The 23,685-nt window shown below is 38.9% G+C and overlaps 1 protein-coding gene across 4 annotated transcripts in view; it reads left to right on the top strand.

Annotated features, from left to right (window-relative positions):
• Positions 1-23,685, top strand: part of ADCY8 (adenylate cyclase 8) — a 210,137-nt gene that overhangs the window by 36,139 nt on the left and 150,313 nt on the right. For all 4 annotated transcript variants that reach the window (XM_084747915.1, XM_084747917.1, XM_084747916.1 and 1 more), the window contains one exon: positions 9,462-9,611. In XM_084747915.1, the coding sequence (XP_084604041.1) occupies positions 9,462-9,611 (150 nt within the window). The remainder of the gene's footprint in view (positions 1-9,461; positions 9,612-23,685) is intronic.

The following is a 23,685-nucleotide window of genomic DNA, read 5'->3' as shown; positions in this document are numbered from 1 at the left end:
TACTTACAGGAGCAGAAATGGTTCAAATATATTGGTCTCACCAAAACCCATTCCAACTGGTGACAGACCACAAAAGCTGGAAATGTGGAGCACACTGCACGACCTTCAGGTGGCTCATCAGACGAGAAAGTATCCTTTCCAAGTGACTCAAGTGGCCTATACCTCTTACAGTCAGTTTGGCTGGTTTGTACTTCTTGCAAGCATCTGGTCTGGCCTCAGAGCCTTCTTTGCAGCTTCTCCCCACTGAGAGCTGACGCTCAGGAGTTTTCATTGTTTACTCTTGGGAGGGAGGAGCCTAGTGATTCTGACCAGTTTCGTGGATTTCCTGAAGCTACTGTGGGTCGTTTACCTTCTGGCTTAAGGATGTTCCCAGCAGTATAGAATGCTTCAATCTCAAAGGAAACTGCTGCACAATATGCAAATTTCGTGGTTACATGGTATGGCTATGAAGTGTCTCTTACTGGCTCATGTATTGAGTGTTTAGTCTCCTGAGAGTAGCGTTACCAGAGAGGCTATGGACAGTTTTGAGGTGAAGCCTAGTCCCAGGGGGTATATCACCTGGCGAATGAATTTGAAGATTATACCTGCTTCCTAGTCCTTCCCAACCACCTTGCTTCCTGTCTGCCATGAAATGAGCAACCTCCAACTTTCCACATTCCAGTGCCACAATATTCTCTTTGACCATGGATGAGAATCAATGGAAGCAAAGACTGTGGGCTAACGTCCCTGAAAATATGATCCCAAAGTAATGTCTTTGCTTTAAGTTGTTCCTGTCAGGTATTTGTTTTACAACCAGGACAATGACTGACACACTGACCTGCTCTTCTCCACTGGGCATTTCTGCTTCTTAGAGGTAGATGTTCTCTCCTGCAATTCAAATGAGAAAGTTGAGGTCCAAAGAGATAAAGTGACTTGCCTAAGTTTACATAGAAAGTACATAGTAAACCCAGATGTGTCTTCACAATGCTCCAGCACCTGGCAGGTGTAAAGCTTTGAGTAGGAGCTCTTTCACTTGTTTTGTCAGGCTCCCCATGTCAACTCACCTTATCGTCCAGAATTTGAACAGCCTGTGGAGTGTGGAGACTGTTGCAAGCACTGAATTTTATCCTTTCAGCACCTCCATGCATACTTCACTTTCTCCTTCTGTGGCACTGCCCTCTGCCTAGTGTTTCCTCTGGCAATGGACAAACTTGAGTCTATTAGCAGTGAGGTCTGGGCAAAAGCTTCCTCTCCTGTAGTGATGTCTGAGAGCATGCTGGGGGCTCTCAAAGAGCACAAGCCTGGGTCTGGAGAGCCCAGGTGGTGACGATGTCTCCAGAAGTTCCTGAGCTGTTTACCTATAAGTAAGTTGCTCTTAGAGCCTTGGTTTTTTTAAAATATATTTTATTAATTTATTCATATTACATCTCAATTGTTATCCCATCCCTTGTATCCTCCCATTCCTCCCTCCCTCCCATTTTCCCCTTACTCCCTTCCCCTATGACTGTGACTGAGGGGGACCTCCTCCCCCTGTATATGATCATAGGGTATCAAGTCTCTTCTTGGTAGCCTGCTATCCTTCCTCTGAGTGCCACCAGGCCTCCCCATCCAGGGGACGTGGTCAAATATGGGGCACCAGAGTTTGTGTGAAAATCAGTCCCCACTTTCTGCTCAACTGTGAAGAATGTCCTGTCCATTGGCTAAATCTGGGTAGGGGTTCAAAGTTTACTGCATGTATTGTCCTTGGCTGGTACCATAGTTTGAGTTTTACCATTAAATGTAGATAATATGATGCTCCTTGGAATGCCTTTGTGAGGAGAAGAGATAAAAATAAAACTTATGACAGGCACAGGCTAATCAAGTTCACCCTGAAATGCTGTGTGAATATCTGAAATGAAACGTAACTAACCCCCACAGACATGCTCACAGACCCTTTCGCTGCCTTCAGTGGCGTATTTCTAACTTCTTAGAGCCAGTTGGGAATCATGTCCTCCTTTGGGACTTTCTTCTGCTATAGCATGCACCTCACCCAGGCCTCCTTCCCTTTGAGCAGAGTCAGGACTGAGCCACAGGGATAGTGTGATAACTTAGCTTGTAAAATGCTTGTCTTTCAAACGTGAGAAACTAAAGTTGATTTACCCCAGGACCTATGTTTCAAAGCAACAAGAAAAAACACCATGGTGGTACATGCTTGTAATCCCAGTGTTAAAGAGGCAGAGACAAGCAGATCTACCTAGAACACACTGGCTATTCAGCTCAGCCTGCTTGGCAAGCTCCCGGCCAGAGAGATGATAAGAAACCCTGTCATGACAAAGTAGTCAGTACCTAGAGGGCCACAACTGGCAAGGGTGTCCACACACACACACACACACACACACACACACACACACACACACACACGCACGCACGCGCGCACACACACACACACACACACACACGCACACACACACACACACACATATCCATTCAAACATATGAGAAAATAGAAAATAAAACCTGTAGCATGCTCATAGAACTTGCTCTATAAGTAATCTTGAGCAGAAGCATTAGTATAAGTTACTACAATTTACAGATACCTATAAAATATCCATGATAGGGGAGGAGGTCCCCCTCAGTCACAGTCATAGGGGAGGGGAATAGGGTGAAAGTGGGAGGGAGGGAGCAATGGGAGGATAGAAGGGATGGGATAACAATTGAGATTTAATATGAATGAAATAATAAATAAATAATTTTAAAGATTAAAAAAAAAAGAAAGAAAGAAAGCTGAGCAAGCTATAGGGAGCAAGCCAGGAAGCAGCACTCCTCTGAGCTGGTGGTTTTGGGGATGGTGCTTGCAGGTGTCAGACAGGGAAGCAAAGCTGGAGATTAACAATCCTGGTTCTCTGTGAGTACAAAGCCTGTTTGTGCCTTCTATGTTCCTCCATGGTCTTGGCATTAGCCCTCCCTCCCTCCAGATTCCTGCCTTGAGTTCCTGCCCTATCTTCTCTCATGGATGAACTTACCTGGAAATATAAGATGACATCAACGCTTTCCTCCCCAAGTTGCTTTTGGTCATTGTAGTTTATCACAGCAATAAAAACACTAAAACACCCTAGCAACCACAGATATGATCTCTGTTTCTATAATTTTGTCATTGAACAATGGCAGATAGTGAAAAAAACTATCCATGATATTTCTTCAACATCTCATGCTTATCATATTAGCTTTGAGTGAGAGGTGGCTTAAAGATATAATAAGACGACAGAGGCCCACACTTAGCTATGTAGTTGGACAGATTGCAAGGTGCAACAGGTCCGAGAAAGCACTAACACAGAGAATGCTAATAGGGGCCACTTCTTGAAGCCCCAGATGCCATTGCCACCCATCACAGTAGCATAATAATAAGTGAATAATTTAGGTATTCTTAGATAGCATGAGATAAATTAGATTATTTGTTTGTATAATTATTTATGAGATCAGTCATTCCAGACACTGAGGACCTGTGTATGATGGCTTGCCTTTGAGCTCTAGCCTTCTCAGCTTGTGTTCTTCTTTATTGAACAATGTTTCCATCCATCCTATTTTCCCTACCTATATTCTCATTTCTCACTTAACTCAACCCTATTGGCATTTATTTTATCATACAATAATAGGTGACTACGTTGATCAATTTTCCCCAATAGTTGACCATTTATACTTTAAGAAATATTTCCTTTGGATAGTAACCTATGCATATTATACAAAAACCTGGTATGAATTTGATCATGTATTTCTCCATCATGTACTTTAATTTTTCTCCATTACTTTTCAGTTGGGTTTCTCTCTATTGGCACAGTTTTAATCATCGTAACAAGAAGGCATTGGTTAATGTTGTTGGTCAAGACCCACAATAGTAGTTACTTTTGTAAAAAGAAGTGTATTTGATATTCATAAATTCTTTCATGAGAATAGCACATGTCATGTTCAGTGTGATATTTTTAAAACTGCAGCACAAGTTGACTAGTGTTTACATAGCTAATGATAGCACTCTTTTACAGAAGTGGCTCTTTCTGATCTTGTCTGAGTTCCCTCACTAACACATTCGCTATATTAACATTTGTTAAGGATATTGTTTGATGTCCTTTTTTATCACCTTGTACATGATAATTAGTGGTATATAGGGAAGCTATTCACCCCTTCCAGTGGTCCATTCATCAAATACTTAGCACACATGACATACAGAGCAGTTTATAGACACACTGTTGAACACTTACTTATGGTACAAGGCAGTGGGTACTAGTCAGGTTAAACAACCATCATGTCTGTACAGGTATAAATACAAAATCTAATGTAGCTGATACATATCAGCCAGGAAGGCAAGCAAATAAGTATATAATTACAATTAGTGATGAACACGTGGGCTGTAGGAATTACGGATGTCAGGGAAACCAGACCACGATGAGGTGGTTAAGGAACATTTCTGGGAAAACTACAATAAAACTAAGAACAGGGGAGTAAGAGGGATCAGCAAGACAAAAAGCATCCAAGGCTGGGGGAACAGTATGCAAATGCCCCCAAAATGAGAAAACCTAATGTAGTATCAGAATATGTATACATGTTGGGTAAGCAGAGTAGCCTACCAATAAACCCGTCGCTGAGAAGAGAGAAGGTATCTGAGGCCCATGCTGGCTAGCCACACCAGCCATGTCAAATAGCTCTGGCTTCAGGTGAAAGGTCCTGCCTTAAAAGAGTATGGTGGAAAGTGGTTCAGGGAATCTACAAATGTCAACCAGGGTCTCCCTCTGCATATGAACACATGTGCATATACACTCACACATAGGCATGCAAACACACATGTGCACCACACACACACACATAAAAAAAGAAGAAAAATTGTCAGGCTTATAAAACATGAACCATACCTATTCTGGAATTGGGTATCAATATATGAGTACCAGTCTTGACTTATAGATGCTTATCGGTGGCACTGCGGCTCTTCACTTTTTGTGTTATGGGTCCATGAGTGGCTAGGAAAGCAATCAATTTTATTTTGTCTTGGTGTCCTTGCTAAATTCTTCCTCATCTAACAATTCTTCTGTAGAGACCTCAGGATCTTTCACACAGATAATCATCACATCTGAAAATAATGATAAAATTCTTCTTGTTCTTGCCCTTTCCAAATGGCCCAGTAAACTTAAGGAATTTTTGTTTCCTTGTTTGTTTGCTTCCTGTTAAAGTGACCAGGATTTGAGAATAGTACTAGGTATATGTAATGATAACTGATTTCCCAATCTTTGGGCAAATGCTTTTAACCTTCTACTGCTGAGTTGCATATTGCTTCAAGTGTTTGTGTTTCTGTTGACACTAATTTCCTACAATGTGGTTAGAAAAGTTGGTTTCTGTTCTGAGAATTTTGTCTATTAAAAAAACTATTGAATTTTACCCATGCTCTTTATATATATATATATATATATATATACACTTTATATATATACACCATATATGTACACTTATATGGTGAATCATATTATTCATTGATTTAATAATGTTAAGTTATCCACAAATTCCTAGCAGAAATACAGCATAGTAAAATTGAATTATCTTTTCTATAAATTTATGGCTTAATTGTTCTACTATTGTGTTTAACAATTCATCTCCTAATGCTTATGAACAAAATGGACCTGGTTTATCTAGGCCAGCTCTATTAGTTGCAGCATACCAACATTATTCTAGTCCATGGTAGATACAGTGATATGCATCTGCAAACCCAGACCTCAGGAGGCTAAGGCAGGAGAGTTGCAAGTTCAAGGGCTGCTCTGTTCCAAACAAGCTAGCCTCATAAACTGAGCTGTGGGTACACTCTACTTTATATTCTCTGGAAGAGATAAAATATTTAGATTATTTATCTCCCCAATGTTCTAGAGTTATCTGATGATGCTATCAGGGATTGTTGCATCTCTTGCAGAAATATTTTTAATTATGCTTTTACATATTTAATTTTTTCCCTTTCTTTTTGAGTCAACTTAAGAAATGCATTTTCAGAAACATCTTAATTATATTTGAGATCTTACTCGTATTAAAATCCATAATTAGCATTATTATTTCTTAAATTCTTCAAAGCCTTAGATTTCATGATTTTTAAGCCTTTGTCCCGCACTTTTGTACTTTTTCTATTTACTGAGGTTTCAAAGAAGTGTTTCTGTTTTACTGTCCTTGACTGAAAAGAAACTGCCAAGTTTATTAGCCCCCATTAATTTTATTGTTTATTCTATTATTTGTTGTTCCTACTGTATTGGATTTCCCTTATATATACTTTGGATTTATTCTAGAGCTTGTTTTGTTTTATTACATTTGGTATGATTTTGTAAACTCCTCATGTTTAATGGCCAGCACATTCATTTTCAACCATTTTTTCTTTTTAACTACTAAGTTTTGTTCTATGGTATTTTCACTGTTCTCCAGCTATAATTTTCCATTATGAGATTATCGTGTATCTTTAGATAAATGGGTTGTTTGGAAATATTTTTTTAATTTCTAAGCACACTGTGTTTTATGATTATTCTTTTGTACGTTGCTTTGTAACTTGATGGCATTGTACCTGCATTATTTACTTTTCTGTCACTGTTATAAAACACCATGATCAAGGCAATTGTCAGAAAGAAAGGCTTAGGTGAGCTTATGGGTCCAGATGGTTAGGGCCTATAATGTTGGAGAGAGCGTAACAGCAGGTGGAGACTGAAGCTGGACCCTGAGAGAGGAAGGACCACAACTTCCATCATAGGCAGGAAGTAAAACAGTGACCTAGGAATGGTCCAAGGGTTTGGAAACCTCAAAGCCAACCCCCGGTGACATATTTCCTCCAGTAAAGGCACACTCCCATAGCCTATCCAAACAGTGCTCCCAACTAGGAAGAAAGGATTCAAGTATCTGAGCTTGCAGGAGGACATTCTCACTCAAACCACCACAGCAGGCATTCACCATGCTTGCTTGACATCAGCTCTTTATAATCCGCAGTGTAGCTTCTGGTCTTGTCATAAGATGTCTTTATGTTTCTTACTAGAAGAATTGCTTGATACTGTACTCCATTTAATGAACATTAATTGAAAGATATAGTCAAATTATCTCTTTCTTTTTAATTTTTGATACAGTAATTGCTGAAAATATATTACTAGGGCATTGAGCTATAAATGATTATATCTGCTTTTATCATATTTTGCATTATATATTGCACTATAATATTAAATGTGTTAAAATTCAGAATTTTTATATTTCCCTGATGTATTGAACACTTTCCCATTATATAATGACCCTACCTATCCCTAGCAACACATTAAAAAATACCTAGTATCTATGTAACACAACTAACTTTATTTAGTTTTGAATTTCAAAATTTTTATATAAGTATATTTTAGAAATATCTCATTAGATTATTTCTCCATACTTAATCTAGAAACAATTCTAATACTGGAAAGTAGGTTTCTAATGTCTAACTTTGTCTTATGACTGTTTATAAAATTCATTTTGGCTTTTGGCATTTGGACTATGATATATACAGGTACATTTTAAACACTGGTTCTTTAAATAACTTATTCTGTCACATTCCTTTTTCCCTTTCCCTATGACAATTTAAGTTATAGGTATGTTAGAGTTAACAATATTGTCGCACACATTATTAAAGCCCTTAAACAGTATTTTTTCCTCACAATGGGCTTGTCTCACCTATGTGCAGCTTTAATATCATGCAGTGAATGTTTTCATTTCATAACTGGAATTTCCATGTGTGTGCACATGTGCATCTGGATTTTCTGTTTCTCTGTTTATTCTTTATCTTTTCATTCTTTACTAGCATACTTGACATTTTCTTTAATTGAGCAATTAACAGCACTGCTATAAATTTTGACTCCTAATTCTGTCATCTGGCTGGCTCAAGTCAGAATGGATCTCTCCACTGTCTTTGGAGAAGAATACACATTTGAATGTCTCCCCTTCTGTGTCATATAACTTTATATGTGTTTGGGAAATTGTGAATACTGGCTATTCTTTTCATCATCTGGAACTAGGGGGGCTTTTATTTGGTTTCATTTTTGCAAAAGTTTAACTTATTTAGAATCAAGTGAAAAATCTTTGTCTTTTGGTCTGCAGCCCAAATCTCAGCTCAGATCTTTAATCTTCAGTTCAATCAGTTTTTATTTACCCTCTGCATATGCCATTCAGGGAAGAATTTATATAATAATTTTAGGTACTAAGAAGATAACTCAGTAGTAGAATACTTACTGAGCATGCCCCAAATTCTGAGTCCAATCTTTATCAACACCCCAAATTTTAGATTCTCATCACTGATTCTCTTAAGAATGAAGTATGGGAGGAAAGGAAGGATCCAGAGGGTTCTGGAGCTCCACAAGGGCATCAAGGCTGGTCATCTGGACCTGCGGGAGGGGCTGCACAAGCTGTTGTACCAATCAAGGACAATGCCTGCAATAAATCCAGACCCCCTGTTCAGATCTAGCCAATGGACAGCACATTCTCCACAGTGGTGGGGAGAGTGTCAGGGGGAATGACTCTGGCATGAACTCTGGTGCTCCCCACTTTAATCACTATCCCTTGGTGGGGAGGCCCGGCAGGCACAGAGGAAGGGGATGCAGGTTATCAGGATGAGACCTGATAGGCTGTGGTTATATGGTGAGGGATGAGGTCCCCTTCTGTCAAAGGCCTAGGGGAGGGGAATAGGGTGGAAGAAGGAAGGAGGGTGAGAATGGAAAGATACAAGCGAGGAGGTAACATTTGGGATGTATCTGAGCAAATTATAATAAAATAATTTTTATTATTTAATTAATTTATACAGATTAAATCTAAATTGTTATCCCATCCCTTGTGTCCTCCCGTTCCTCCCTCCCTCCTGTTTCATCCTATTCCCCTCCCCTATGTCTGTGACTTAGGGGGACCTCCTCCTCCACCACACTTGCATCAATCCTTTAAGCTTAACCTTATGAGCACTTGAATTATAGCCATGAGCCTCCTTCCTAGTTTAGACACTACGGTATTGTTTTTGTTTTTTTTTTTTTTCTTGAGTTGGTGAATAGACATGATTCTGTCCAAGAGAACCTAGAGCAGTGAAATCAAAACACAGCACGTTCACCATTGGTGAATGGTTGTTCTGATCCTTTTTGGTTCCTTAACTCCATCTAGCTCTGGCCTACTAAAGGCCCAACATTTCAGTTAAGGATGTAGGAAGGTAAAGTGAGGAAGCTCACAGCTTTTCTTACGTCAAGTTTCTAATAAAGATTCAGGCCTAGACTTGAGGGCAAAGCAATAGTTTTTAATTGGGTGGATCTGTCAAAAAAGATCTGTCTGAAATGTAGTTCTGATTCAAGACCAGAATGAAAAGTATTGTTCAACCAACGTGCCATCAGACATGTAGGTGACTAACAAAAACTTCCTGCTAACATATTTGCTTATCTTGATCTTTGTCTCCAAGCAGCTGCTGTTTTACACACCTAACCAGGATGTTTGGAATTGCCTCACAGGTCCTGGCCCAGGCGGTGCTATTCATGTGCATGAACACAGCTGGAATCTTCATCAGTTACCTTTCAGACCGTGCCCAGCGCCAGGCCTTCCTGGAGACCAGGAGGTGTGTGGAGGCCAGGCTCCGCCTGGAGACAGAGAACCAAAGACAGGTACCAAATGCAAGACTGTGTCTCAGATAGCAGGGAGCCAGCCTCTCTCTCTATCATAGGACCCTTTATCCCTTCCAAATGCATCCAGCCCTCCAAGTGTTCTCTCCAAGTATATGCCATGGCGTCCCAGAGTCTAAAATACTCACATGAGACTGAGAGTCACAGCAGGTTGTTCTTATCCTTCACATTGTTTCCTACAAGAAATAAATATACTTACTGCATACCTCCCTGATAACTGTACCTGACATCGCCGTTTGTGACCAAGGTAGTCATACTTTAAAATCACCAGCACTCTCCACTCAACTGTGGAGAATGTTCTGTCCCTTGGCTAGATCTGGGTAGAGGTTTAAGGTTTACCGCCTGTATTGTCCTTGGCTGGTGCCTTAGTTTGAGCGGGACCCCTGGGCCCAAATCTGCCTATCATAATGTTCTACTTGTAGGTTTCTAGGACCCTCTGGATCCTTCTACTTTGCTATTCTCCCATGCTTCTCTCATCTAGAGTCCCAGTAGGATGTCCTCCCCTCTGTCCTAGTTTCCTGGTAAGTGAAGGCTTTCGTGGGACATGCCCCTTGGGCTAATATGCAGATATAAGTGAGTATATACCATTTGAGTCTCTCTGCTTCTGGGTTAACTCACTCATTATGGTCATTTCTAGCTCAATTCATTTATCCACAAATTTTGGGAATTCCTTGTTTTTAATAGCTGAGTAGAACTCTGGTGCCTCATATTTGACCATGTCCCCTGGAGGAGGAGACCTGGTGGCACTCAGAGGAAGGACAGCAGGTTACCAAGAAGAGACTTGATACCCTATGAACATATACAGGGGGAGGTAATTCCCCTCAGGAACAGTCATATGGGAGGGGAATAAAGGGAAAATGGGAGGGAGGGAAGAATGGGAGGATACAAGGGATGGGATGACCATTGAGATGTAACAAGAATAAATTAATAAAAAGTTTTTAAAAAGAAAATATATTTTTGTATAATAAAAAAATAAAATCACCAGCACTCTCATTTTGCCATTGCTTCTTTAAAACGATAAATTATACACAGCGGGCTGGAGAGATGGTTCAGCCGTTAAAGGCTAGGCTCACAGCCAAAACTATAAATTATTATTTTGATAAACATTTTCACTACATAGGAATTTAAACTGTAAACCCATGGAAGATCCTGATGCGTATCAAATTGCTCACCCTTCACCCTGGCTCTCAAAAGGGATATTACACAAAATAAATGCAGTGAACTTGGAGCCAAACCCAGACTAAAGGGTGAAGACGATAAAGCAGGATAGACGGGGTTAGAGGATTAGAGACTGAATTTATGTTTGAAAAAATAATGTTGAAATAATCTTGGACGTATTGATTGGAAGATTGTGTGGAGCTTAAAAAATAGCTTGTAGTAAATGATAGGTTTTTCCAGAATAAAATATCATTCAAAGAATAAAGATTTGCTCCTCTTACAGATACTCAGACATGAAAACTGCATACATCCTATTGCTTTTAACGACAATTGTTAAAGATAATATGAAGAAATTGAAAAACAGCTTTAGAACCAACATACAGGCTCCTAAATTCGCATGTTTCGGGAATTGTGTACATAGCAGATGTACTAGCCACACCCTAGCTGGTTCTTCTAACAGTCATATGTATGCTGTAACAAACACATGTTAAACATCCACTAATGGATTAGGACATTGCACAGCAATTGTGAGAGATTCATACATAAAAGGGATGGGAAATAGAAGACTGAGTTTTTAAAGGATTAATTCGGTGAAGTCATGAGGAAAACATGAGTGAAGTCGATGAACTCAGGTGTATGTTACAATGGATGTGGCACACACTTGGAGTTCACACCTTCTGGGCCAAGACTCAGATCATGAAGGTAGCACTGATCCTGCTAGTGTTAGAGAACACAGAAGGAGAACTTCTAAGTTAATTCCTAAAACAATTGTGGAACCTCTGTAATAGCTGTATTATAGGTTCTCTGAATAGCTCTGAGGATCATTTAGAGAAATTATTTCCCAAAAGGGAAGCACTTCTTCATACAATAGATAAAACATCCCCAGGACCCTCTATTATGTTCCTGTGCAAAACAGAACTGTTGCCAGACTAGCACGTCACTTCTTCTGTGGGATTGTGCCAAGACAAAAACTCCGCCATGTTAATAATTTATTCGGCTGTTCCCGATGGCATATCACAACAAGAGCCTCCCAGAATGCTATTTGCAGCATTTATGAAATTCTGGAAATAGTGACAATTGGTGTTTCATATTCTTAAGGCTGTCTTTTCCCATTCTTCAGTTCCAAGTATCTTTTGATCACTGTAATCTAGCTACCTCACTTGCTACAGGGATTCTTCTACTGCCATTCCTAATCTTAATTATGTAATGTGTGTGTGTGTGTGTGTGTGTGCGCGCACGCGCATGTGTGTGTGTCTGTGTGTGTGTGTCTGTGTGTCTGTGTGTGTGTGTGTCTGTGTGTCTGTGTGTCTATGTGTGTGTGTGTGTGTGTGTGTGTCTGTGTCTGTGTATGTGTATGTCTGTGTGTGTCTGTGTGTGTCTCTCTGTGTGTGTGTATGTGTGTGTGTGTGTGTGTGTGTGTGTGTGTGTGTATGTGCATGTGTAGGGGTAGGAAATGTTTTTGTCTGTATATGTATGTAAAGGACAGAAGAGGGGTGGCAGGTGTCCTCTTATATTTCTGCTAATTACTACTTTTGAGGCAGACTCTCTCTCTCTCTGAACTTGGGACTCACATTTTTCTTGGCTGCCCTTGATACCATCAAGCCCCAGATATCAATCTGTAGCTCTAGTCCTCATGATTGTGTACCAAAAGCTCCCTCAACTGCTGAGCTGTCTCTCCAGACCCTCAGGGTAAATTTTAGCCTCATAGAAGTAGAAAGAAACATGTCCAGGTGACAGTGCAAACTGTCTAGCTGTAATTAGTTCAAAGTACTGTAGAGTTTGTGCCATAGTCTATTGCTTCCTAATGGAGCTGCCTACACAACTGAGTTCTCATCCATTCACCAGTCAGTGTTTTTCTTTGTATATGCATCACATTAGATAACGTATATAAGAAAATACATATTTATAGATCAGTCTTGTTGGTTTCCTGGATGAAAGGCAAGAAGAAGTGTCACTTGCTAGAAGATTCTTTGTTTTAAGAATTAAGCATAATATGCTGTAATCGTATAGACCCACGCTTGTAGGCATGGTCACATATTCCTTGCATGTTGTTCCCTCCTTCTCCGAGAATCTAAGATAACTGGCTCTGTATTGTCCATGTTAAAGTTACTTACCACTGACATTTGATCTCTGCTTCAGTTTTCCATTATCCCTAGGAGCATCTTTTCTGGTAGAGGGGCAAAGGAATCTAGCAGGAAATACACAGGTTTTGAATGAGGATGTCCTGGATTTAAAATCTTTGCTTGGTTACTATTTTGGTAGGCTGAGTATAATCTGCGTCTTCTTTTCTCCATTAGTAGCAAGGATACAATAATATCCTGCCTGAAAAGCCTCCTTAACAATTGGAAATATTTTGTGCAATGCTTTTGCAAGCCAGTGAAGAATTTCCATTAGTGTTATTTTTGTATAATTATTTATGTGACTCAGACAATTCAGCTTAGTCCCAAAAGGACTCATTTGGGAAAACATTATGAATTGGCTTGTCTTGTTTGAAATAAGGTAGAGTTTTTTTATCTAAAGGTTAGAAAAATGGTGGCCTTCCTTAAGTGCATAACATCTAGATCTTATCATCATTACATTTCATATGTATTCTTCATATTATGTGTCACTGAGAAATAAATTACAATTTACCACTTAGAGCTAGCTATAATACTGTAGTGGTTCATAATTCACTATGATGCAAAGAATGTATAGAAGAGCCTAAACAACAGAGAGCAAATGGTATCTGGGCAATTACCCTCCAAAGGATCGTAATAGTATTTTTTGCAACTAAAAGGCAAAAAACTGAAGATGGCAGGCTGAATATAAATGATCAAGTTTTGTGGGATTTTTCAAGTATTGCCTTCATCTTGTCAGAGGACACAAAGAAAGTAGCTAAATAACTTTTTTGTTCAATCACAAGCTAATTTATTAGTTGTGCATTAGTTATAAGGGGCAGAATTTAGCTGAGTACTAAGTATATAATGAGTGCCAGCCATCAGCGCCTGGATTACAGCTTATTGGGTAAAGAAAGACACAGATAACTCCAAATGTATCTGTGGCAATAGTGGTTGAGTCATAGATAAACTATAAGCATACAGAGAACTCCCTTAAAGAAACATTACCTAAGGATATTAGACCTTTGTCAGATGTAGGGTTGGTGAAGATCCTTTCCCAGTCTGTAGGCTGTTGCTTTGTTCTGTTGACAGTGTCTTCTGCCTTACAGAAGCTTCTCAGCCTCATGAGGTCCTATTTATTAATTGTTGACCTTAAGGCCTGGGCTGTTGGAGTTCTGTTCAAGAAGTTGTCTCCTGTGCCAGTGAGTTCTAAGCTCTTCCCCACTTTTTCTTCTAACCAATTTAGTGTCTCTGGTTTTATGTTGAGGTCTTTAATCCACTTGGACTAGAGTTTTGTACATTTTTCTACATGTAGACATGCAGTTAAACCAGCACCATTTTTTGAAGATGCTATCCTTTTTCCATTGAATAAATTTGGCTTCTTTGTCAAAAATCAAGTGTCCATATGCGTGCGGATTTATTTCTGGGTCTTTGATTTGATTCCATTGATCAACCATCCGATTGCTATGCCAGTACCATGCTGTTTTAATTACTGTTGTTTTATAGTAGAGCTTGAGATCAGATATGGAGGATCTTTTATTCCTCCAGAGGATATTTTATTAAGATCTAATGTCCAAAATTCTTAAAGAGCTCAAGAAATTAAACACCACCAAACCAAATATCCCAATTAAGAAATAGGGCTCAGAATTAAAAAAAAAAAAAAGAATTCTAACAGAGAAATATCGAATGGCTGAGAAACACTTAAAGAAATTCTCAACATACTTAGTCATCAGAGAAATGCAAATCAAAACAACTCTGATATTGCATCTTATACCCATTAGAATGGCTAAGATCAAAAACTCAAGTGACAGCACATGCTGCCAAGGATGTGGAGAAAGGGGAACACTCCTTCATTGCTGGTGGGAGTACAAACTTGTACAACCACTTTGGAAATCAATCTGGTGCTTTCTCAGAAAACTAGGAATAGGGCTACCTCAAGACCCAGCTATTCCACTCCTTGGAATATACCCAGAAAATGTTCCACCACACAACAAGACCATATGCTCAACCTTGTTCATAGCAGCCTTATTCATAATAACCAGAACCTGGAAACAACCTAAATGTCCCTCAGTAGAAGAATGGATAAAGAAACTGTGGTACATTTACACTATGGAATACTACTCAGCTATTAAAAACAAAGAAATCCTGAAATGTGCAGGCTAAAAGATGGAACTAGAAATGATCATCCTGAGTGAGTTAACCCAGACCCAGAAAGACTCACATGCTATATACTAACTTTTAATTGGACACTATCCCAAAAGGGATGTCCCATGAAAGTCTTCACTTACCAGGAGATTGAGATAGATACACAGACTTCCTACTGGGATTCTAGGTGAGAGAAGTATGGGAGAATGGGGAAATAGAAGGATCCAGAAGGTCCTAGCAGCCTACAAGAAGAACATCATGATGGGCAGATCTGGATCCAGGAGGGTCTGCTCAAACTACTGTACCAACCAAGGACAATACATGTAGTAAACATTGAACCCCTACCCAGATCTAGCCAATGGACAGGACATTCTCCACAGTTGTGTGGAGAGTGGAGACTGACTCGGACATGAACTCTGGTGCCCCATATTTGGCTACTTCCCCTTGGTGGGAAGGACTAGTGGCACTCAGAGCAAGGACAAGCAGGCTACCAGGATGAGACTTGATAGGCTATGACCATATGGTGGGGAAGAAGGTCCCCTTCTGTCACAGACCTAGGGGAGGGGAATAGAGTGAAAGAGGGAAGGAGGAGGAACGGGAGGATACAAGTGAGGGGATAACAATTGAGATATAATCTGAATAAATTAATTAAATTTTTAAAAATCCTAAAAAAGAAAGAAAGAAACACTGTCTAAATGTGATTCATCACAGTGAAGTAATGACAAGTGACTCACCCTGGGCAAAACACATAAGAATATCTTGAGAGAAAACAGTTTGTAGGTATAAGCTATAAATATTCTCATAGTTATTCATTCACCTTGTCACTGGTATAGGTACTCATCTCTACTATAGACAGAGTCAAGAACCACTTATTTTTCACTCCAGACAGGGCCTAGAGAGTGAGTAGAACTTCAGTTATTTTAATTATTGAGGATACCAGTAGATAATCTGTTGGATGCTTCGCACTAGATGTTGTCTGATTCCCTCCAGGGAATTGTGTATGCCTTCAGTAGAATATTATTGCTTTCCATTCACTGAAAATACAAGCACAGAACAATGACAATATCAATAAACATGAAAATGTGGAAGGGGAAATTTTCTTTTTATGGCATCCTCCCCTTAAATAGATAAGAATCATAGGCAAGTAATGACTCCTGGGACAGAAAGAATTATTCTCTTCCAAGGATAAACCCCTTATTGGTTGTTTAATACAAAGTGGCCCTGAAACCATATATATAGAAACAACAACAAGAAATCCATTTCAGCAGGTTATATTTATAGATTTGCACTTAAGTACTGTCTTAATCAGGGTTTCTATTGCTGTGATGAAATACCATAACCAAAACAAACTGGAAAGGAAAGGGTTTAGTTGGCTTATATTTCCACATTGTAGTCCATCATTGAAGAAATCCAGCACAGAAACTTGGAGGCAGTAGTTGATTCAAAGGGCATGAAAGAAAGAAAGAAACATTTTTTTAAAGGCATGAAAGAGTATTTCTTACTGGCTTGCTCCTCATGGATTGTTCAACCTGATTTCTTATGGAACCAAAGACCACGAGCCAAGGGATAGCACCATCCACAATGGTACTATCATCAATCACAAATTAAGAAAGTCCTTTCAGTCAGATCTTATGGATGCACTTTTTCAAATGATGTTCACTCCAGCTTGTGTCAAGTTGATATAAAATTATCCAGTACATGTATATGTTTATATATATGTATGTGTATGTGTGTCGTGAGCATGTGTGTGTGTGTGTGTGTGTGTGTGTGTGTGTGTAAACAATAAGTCATTAATTTGAGAGTGAGAAGACTTGGAGGATTTAGAAAGAAGGTCAGGCTGGAGAGAGGAAAGAAAAAGGGAAAAGTAATATTGTTGTAGTAGTTTTTCTTTTCTTCCTAGCTCCCAGAACATAATATAACTTATTTATACTAATCTATATCCTGCCACGTCACATGGCTCTTCTGGTACCATACACCTCTCTTCTGGTACCATACACCTGTCCTCTTCACATCTTACTGGAAGAATCCACATGCCTTGCTTTCTCCCAGAATCCTTTCTTTCTCAGATGCTCCAGCTCATAGTTCCTGCCTAAGCTATAAGTCAGCTGACTTTTTTATTGACACATGTTGCCTCCATACAATAAACAAGATATTCTCTCAACATTTCTCCATTTAAGTCCAATAAAGAGATACTTTTTCAATAATAAACTAGGTACAATAGTAAGAATTATGAAAACTATTAGGTAAGATTTACACTCACAATGTAAATCCAATATTTGTCGGCTCTATTGTTCCTTTGTGGAGCTCCTGTCTGCTTCAGGTACTTTTATGTCCCAACTCTTCCCTAAGTCACCCTACACTCCACCCCAAAGTTTGGCTGTAAGTCTCAGCATCTGCTTTAATTCGCTGCTGAGTGGAGTCTTTGAGAGGACCTCTATAATAGGCTCTTGTCCTCTTCCCTCTCTTTAAGCATTTCAGGTAGCTATTCAGTAGCCCTTCTGAATGAGCATTAAGCATCCTCCCTAGGGTCCTCTTTGTTCTTTAGTTCTGTGGATTGTAATGTGATTATCTTGTATTGTATGGCTAATATCCACTTATAAGTGAGTAGATACCATTCTTGTTTTTCTGCCTCTGGGTTATCTAACTCAGGATGGTTGTTTCTAGTTCCATCCATTTGCCTGCAAATTTAAAGATTTCCTTGTTTTTAACTGCTGAGTAGTATTACATTGTGTAAATGTACTACAATTTCTTTATCTGTTCTTTGGTTGAGGGATATTCAGGTTGTTTCCAGATTCTGAGTATGTTATGAACACAGTTGAACAAATGTCCTTGTTGTATGATGGAGCATCTTTCGGGTATATGCCCAGGAGTGATATAGCTGGATCTTGAGGTAACACTATTCCCAATTATCTGAGAAAGCACCAGATTGATTTCCAAAGTGGTTATACAAGTTTACACTCCCACCAGCAATGGAGGAGTGTTCCCCTTTCTCCACATTCTTGCCAGCATGTGCTATCACTTGAGTTTTTTTGCCTTAGCCATTCTGATGAGTGGTAAGAAGGAAACTCAGAGTTGTTTTGATTTGCATTTCCCTGATGACTAAGGACATTGGGCATTTCTTTAAGTGTTTCTAAGCCATTCAGTTCTTCTGCTTAGAATTCTCTGTTTAGCTCTGTAACCTATTTTTAATTGTATTATTTGGTTTGTTGGTGTTTAATTTCTTGAGTTCTTTATATACTTTGGATATTAGCACTGTGGGATGTAGGGTTGGTGAACATCGTTTACTAGTCTGTAGGCTATGGTTGTGTTCTGTTGACAGTGTTCTTTGCCTTACAGAAGCTTTTCGGTTTCATGAGGTCCTATTTATTACTTGTTGCTGGGCTGTTGGTGTTTTGTTCAGGAAAATGTTTTCTGTGCCAATGAGTCCCAGGCTCTTCCCCAATTTTTCTTCTAACAGATTTAGAGTGTCTGATTGTATATTGAGGTCTTTAATCCATTTGGGCTTGAGTTTTGTTCAGTGTGATGAATATAGATCTATTTGCATTTTTCTACACATAGACATCCAGTTAGTCTGGCACCATTGGTTGACTTTTGGCTTCTCTTTGTACATTTTATACTTTTGGCTTCTTTGTCAAAGACCAAGTGTCATAAGTGTGTGGGTTTATATCTGGCTCTTCAATTTGATTCCATTGATCCACCAAGCTGCTTCTATGCCAGTAGCAAACAGTTTTGATTACTATGGCCTAACAGTAAAGTTTGAGATGACGGATGGAGATACCTCCAGAAGATATTTTTATACAGGATTATTATAGTTTTTCAGGGGATTTTTGTTTTTCCATATAAAGTTGAAAATTGTTCTTTCAAGGTCTGTAAACAATTGTGCTGGCATTTTGATGGAAATTGCTTGAATTTATAGATTGATTTTGATAAGATGGCCATTTTTACTATGTTAATCCTACTAATCCACGAGCATGGAAGATCTTTCCGTCTTCTGAAAACTTCTTCAATTTTCTTCAGACTTGAAGTTTTTTTCCATACAATTCTTTCACTTTCTTGGTTAGAGTTATACCAAGATATTTTATGTTTATTGTGGCTATTGTGAAAGGTGTTGTTTCCCTAATTTCATTCTCAGCTTATTTGTATTTTGTATACGAAGGGGCTACTGAATTTTTTTTAGTTGATTTTTTATCCAGCCTCTTTGCTAAAGGTGTTTATCAGCTGTAGGAGTTTCTTGGTAGAATTATGGGGTCACTTAGGTATATTATCATATCATCCATGAATAGTGATACTTTGTCTTCTTCCATTTCCAATTTGTATCCCCTTGATCCTTGATTTCCTTTAGTTGTCTTATTGCTCCAGCTAGGACTTCAAGTACTATATTGAAGAACTATGGAGATAATAGACAGCCTTGTCTTATCTATGATTTCAGTGGAGTTGATTTAACTTTCTTTCCATTTAGTTTGATGTTGGCTATAGGCTTTCTGTATATTGCCTTTACTATGTTTAGGTACATGAGTAGGTCTTAGATGTTGTCAAATGCTTTTTTTCAGCATCTAAGAAAATGAGCATGTTTTTTTCCCAGTTTGTTTATATGATGAGTTACATTGATGGATTTCATATATTGAATCACCCCTGCATGTCTAAGATGAAGCCTACTTGGTCATGGTGATTGATATTTTTGATGTGTTCTTGGATTCAGTTTGCAAGTATTTTATTGAGTGTTTTTGTGTCAATGTTCATAAGGGAATTGGCCTGAAATTCTATTTCTTTGTTGGATCTTTATGTGGTTTCAGTACCAAAGTGAGAGTGGCTTCTTAGAATGAGTTTAGCAATGATCCTTCTGTTTCTATTTTGTGGAATAATTTGAGGAGTTTTGGTATTAGCTCTTCTTTGGAGGTCTGGTAGAATTCCAAACTGAAGCCATCAGGCCCTGGGCATTTTGGGGTAGGGTGGTTTGGGATAATTTTGATGACTGCTTCCATTTCCTTAGGAGATATAGGACTATTTAATTTGTCTGCCTGATCTTGATTCAACTTTCACAAGTGGAATTTATCATAAACACTGTCTGTATAATCTAGATTTTCAAATTTTGTGCCATATAAGATTTTAAAGTAAGATCTAATGATTCTTTCAACTTCCTTTGTATCTGTCATTATGTCTCCCTTTTCTTTTCTGATTTTGTTGATTTGGATACTCTTCCATTGCCTTTAGTTAACTGGGCAATTGGTTAGTCTATCTTGTTGATTTTCTCAAAGAACCAGCTCTTGTTTTTGTTAATTCTTTGAATTGTTTTCTTTGTTTCTAATATATTGATTTCTGCTCTGAGTTTGATTATTTCCAGCCATCTACTCCTCTTGAATATGTCTGCTTCTTTTTCTCTAGGCCTTTCAAGTGTTCCATTAAGTTACTTATATGAGATGTCTCCAATTTCTTTATAAAGCAGCTTAGTGCTATGAACTTTCCTCTTAGCACTGCTTTCATTCTGTCCCATAGGTTTGGGTATGTTGTGCTTTCATTTTCATTGAGTTCTAGCAAGTCTTTAATTTATTTCTTTCTCTTATCCCTGACCCAGTTGTCATTGAGTAGAGAATAATTTACTTTTCATGTGTGTATTGGCTTTTTGTTATTGCTATTGTTGCTGAAGTTCAGCTTTAATCCAGGGTGGTCTACTAAGATACAAGGGATTATTTCAGTTTCCTTGTATATGTTAAGGCTTGCTTTGTGACCAACTATATGGTCAATTTTGGAGAAGGTTTTGTGAACCACTGAAAAGTAATATTCTTTTGTGTTTGGGTAAAAAGTTCTGTAGATGTCTGTTAGGTCCATTTGATTCATAACATCTTAGTTTCATTATTTGTTCATTTCGTTTCTGTATCAATTGTATGACCATTGGTGAGAAGGAGGTGTTGAAGCCTCCCACTATTAGTTGTTTTGTGTCCAATGTGTGATTTAAGCTTTAGTAATGTTATTTTTATGAATGTGCATGCCCTGTTTTGGCATAGATGTTCAGAATAGAGATATTATCTTGGTAGAATTTTCTTTTGATGAGTATGAAGTGTCCTTCCTTATCTCTTTTGATTAATTTTAGTTGAAAATCTATTTTGTTAGATATTAGAATAGTTACTACAGCTTGCTTCTTGGGCCCTTTTGCTTAGAAAACCTTTTTCCTGTCCTTTACTCTCAGGCAATGCCTATCTTTGTGGCTAAGATGGGTTTCTTATATGCAACAGAATGACGAGTCCATTCTGTTAGTCTGTGTCTTTTTATTGGAGAATTAAGACCATTGATGTTGAGAGATATCAATGACTAGTTACTCTTAGAACCTTCTATTTTGTTGTTGGTTGTGAAACATTTTTGTGTATTTATCTGCTTTTGGTTTTGCCTTAATGAAGTTATTTATATCCTGTGTTTTTTTTTGGGGGGATATAGTTGACTTCCTTGGTTGGGAGATTTCCTTTTAGTATCTTCCATTTGAGCATAGATATTGTTTAAATTTGGCTCTGTCATGGAATATCTTGTTTTCTCCATCTATGGTGATTGAAAGTTTTGCTGAGTATAGTAGTCTGGACTAGCATATGTGATCTCTTAGAGTTTGAAAGATGTCTCCCCAGGCCCTTCTGCTTTTTAGGGTCTCTGCTGAGAAGTCGGGTGTGATCATGTTAGGTTTGCCATTATATGTTACTTGGCCTTTTTCACTTGCAGCTTTTAATATTTTTTCTTTGTTCTGTACATTTAATGTTTTGGTTATTATATGGTGGGAAGATTTTCTTTTTTGTTCTAATCTATTTAATGTTCTGTGGGTCTCTTGTATTCTTATAGGCATTGCTTTCTTGAGATTGGGGAATTTTCTTCTATGATTTTGTTGAAAATATTTTCTGGCACTTGGAGGCGGGCATCTTCTCTTTCTTCAATTCTTATAATTCTTGAGTTTCATCTTTTCATGGTCTCCTTGATTTCTTGGATGTTTTGTGTCAGGAATTGTTTAGTTTTAACATTTTCTTTGATGGATGCATCAATTTCTTCCATTATGTCGTCTATACCTGAGATTCTTTCCTCCATCTCTTGTATTATTTTGTAGATGCTTACCTCTTTAGTTACTGTTTTCTTCCCTAAGTTTCCCTCTCCATGATTTCCTCCGTTTCCATTTCCATCTTCAGATCTTGAACCATTGTATTGATTTCCTTCATCTGTTTGTTTGTATTTTGCTGAAATTCTAACAGCTGAGTAGTATTCCATAGTGTAAATGTACCAAAATTTCTTTATCCATTCTTCCACTGAGGGACATTTAGGCTATTTTCAGGTTCTTGCTATTATGAATAAGGCTGCTATGAACAAGGTTGAGCATATGTCCTTGTTGTATGGTGGAGCATTTTCTGGGTATATTCCAAGGAGTGGAATAGCTGGGTCTTGAGGTAGCCCTATTCCCTGTTTTCTGAGAAAGCACCAGATAGATTTTCAAAGTAGTTGTACAAGTTCGCATTCCCACGAGCAATGAAGGAGTGTTCCTCTTTCTCCACATCCTCACCAGAGCACATTGACTGAGCACAGTGGCTAGGCAGTGGGACCTCATTAAACTTGGAGCAAAAAGGCCAGTAGCAAGGCAGCCAGCTCTAGGGCTTCCCTTCATTAGAGGAAGGTCCCTGGACTCCTGAGGAGCCCATTTGGTCTCCACAATCATACAGCTGAAGAGAGCCTGTGGCAAGTCCCTGAGAACCACCTGCCAACCTGAGCCCATTCCCAACAATCTGAGAAGCCATCCTCAAGAACATTGAGTTTCCTACCTAGGGCTCTTCCTACATCCCCCACCCCTGCTCTCAAGAACGCCAGCAAGCAACAAGATCTACCAGCCAATGCCATAGACAACCAGATGGCTGAAGGCCAGTGTAAAAACATAATCAACAAAAACTAGAGCAACATTGCATCTTCATAACCCAGTTATCCTATGGCAAGCAGCCCTGGATCCTCTAAGACAACTGGGGCTGGCTTACAGTTTCAGAGGTTTAGTCCATCATCATCATGGCCAGAAGCATGGAGGCATGCAGGCAGACATGGTGCTGGAGATGCAGCTGAGAGTCCTGCATTTAAGTCAAGCAAGCAGCAGAAAAAGAGGAAGAGAGACACTGGGTCTGATTTGAAACTTCAAAGACCACCCCAAGTGACACACTTTCTCCAACAAGGCCACATGTCCTGAACATTCCAAATAGTGCAGCTCCTTAGGAGCCTACCAGGCCCATTTTCATTCAACCACCACAGACAAAGGAAAAGTCCACTTTAGCTTATAACTCCAGAGGGATAACATTCATCATGGCAGGGAAAGCATGATGGCAGGGGCAAGAAACCGTCTGCTCACATTTCATCTACACATAGAAAATGTAGAGAAAGAATAATCAGAATGTAAGACAAAGATGTATATTCTCAAAGTTGCCACCCAGTGGTGACTTCCTACCAACACTTCACCTCCTAAAGTACAGAAATCTTCCCAAACAATAACCACTGATTGGGACCAAGTGTTCAAATGTGTGAGCCTCTCAGAGACATTTCTCATTCTTTAGTCATCTGTTTCTCTTGTTCCATGGCCACTAAAGATTAGTGTAAAGGCAGCTTCTATATCTCACTCACCTGTTATTCTGAGAGTTAGGTACCTAGTATTTTTTTAC

This window comes from Acomys minous (assembly GCF_964271855.1).
Source record: "Acomys minous genome assembly, chromosome: 12".
NCBI classification, from domain to species: Eukaryota; Metazoa; Chordata; class Mammalia; order Rodentia; family Muridae; genus Acomys; species Acomys minous.
The sequence above is the reverse complement of the archived record's forward strand: the minus strand, read 5'-3'. Positions and strand labels throughout refer to the sequence as shown.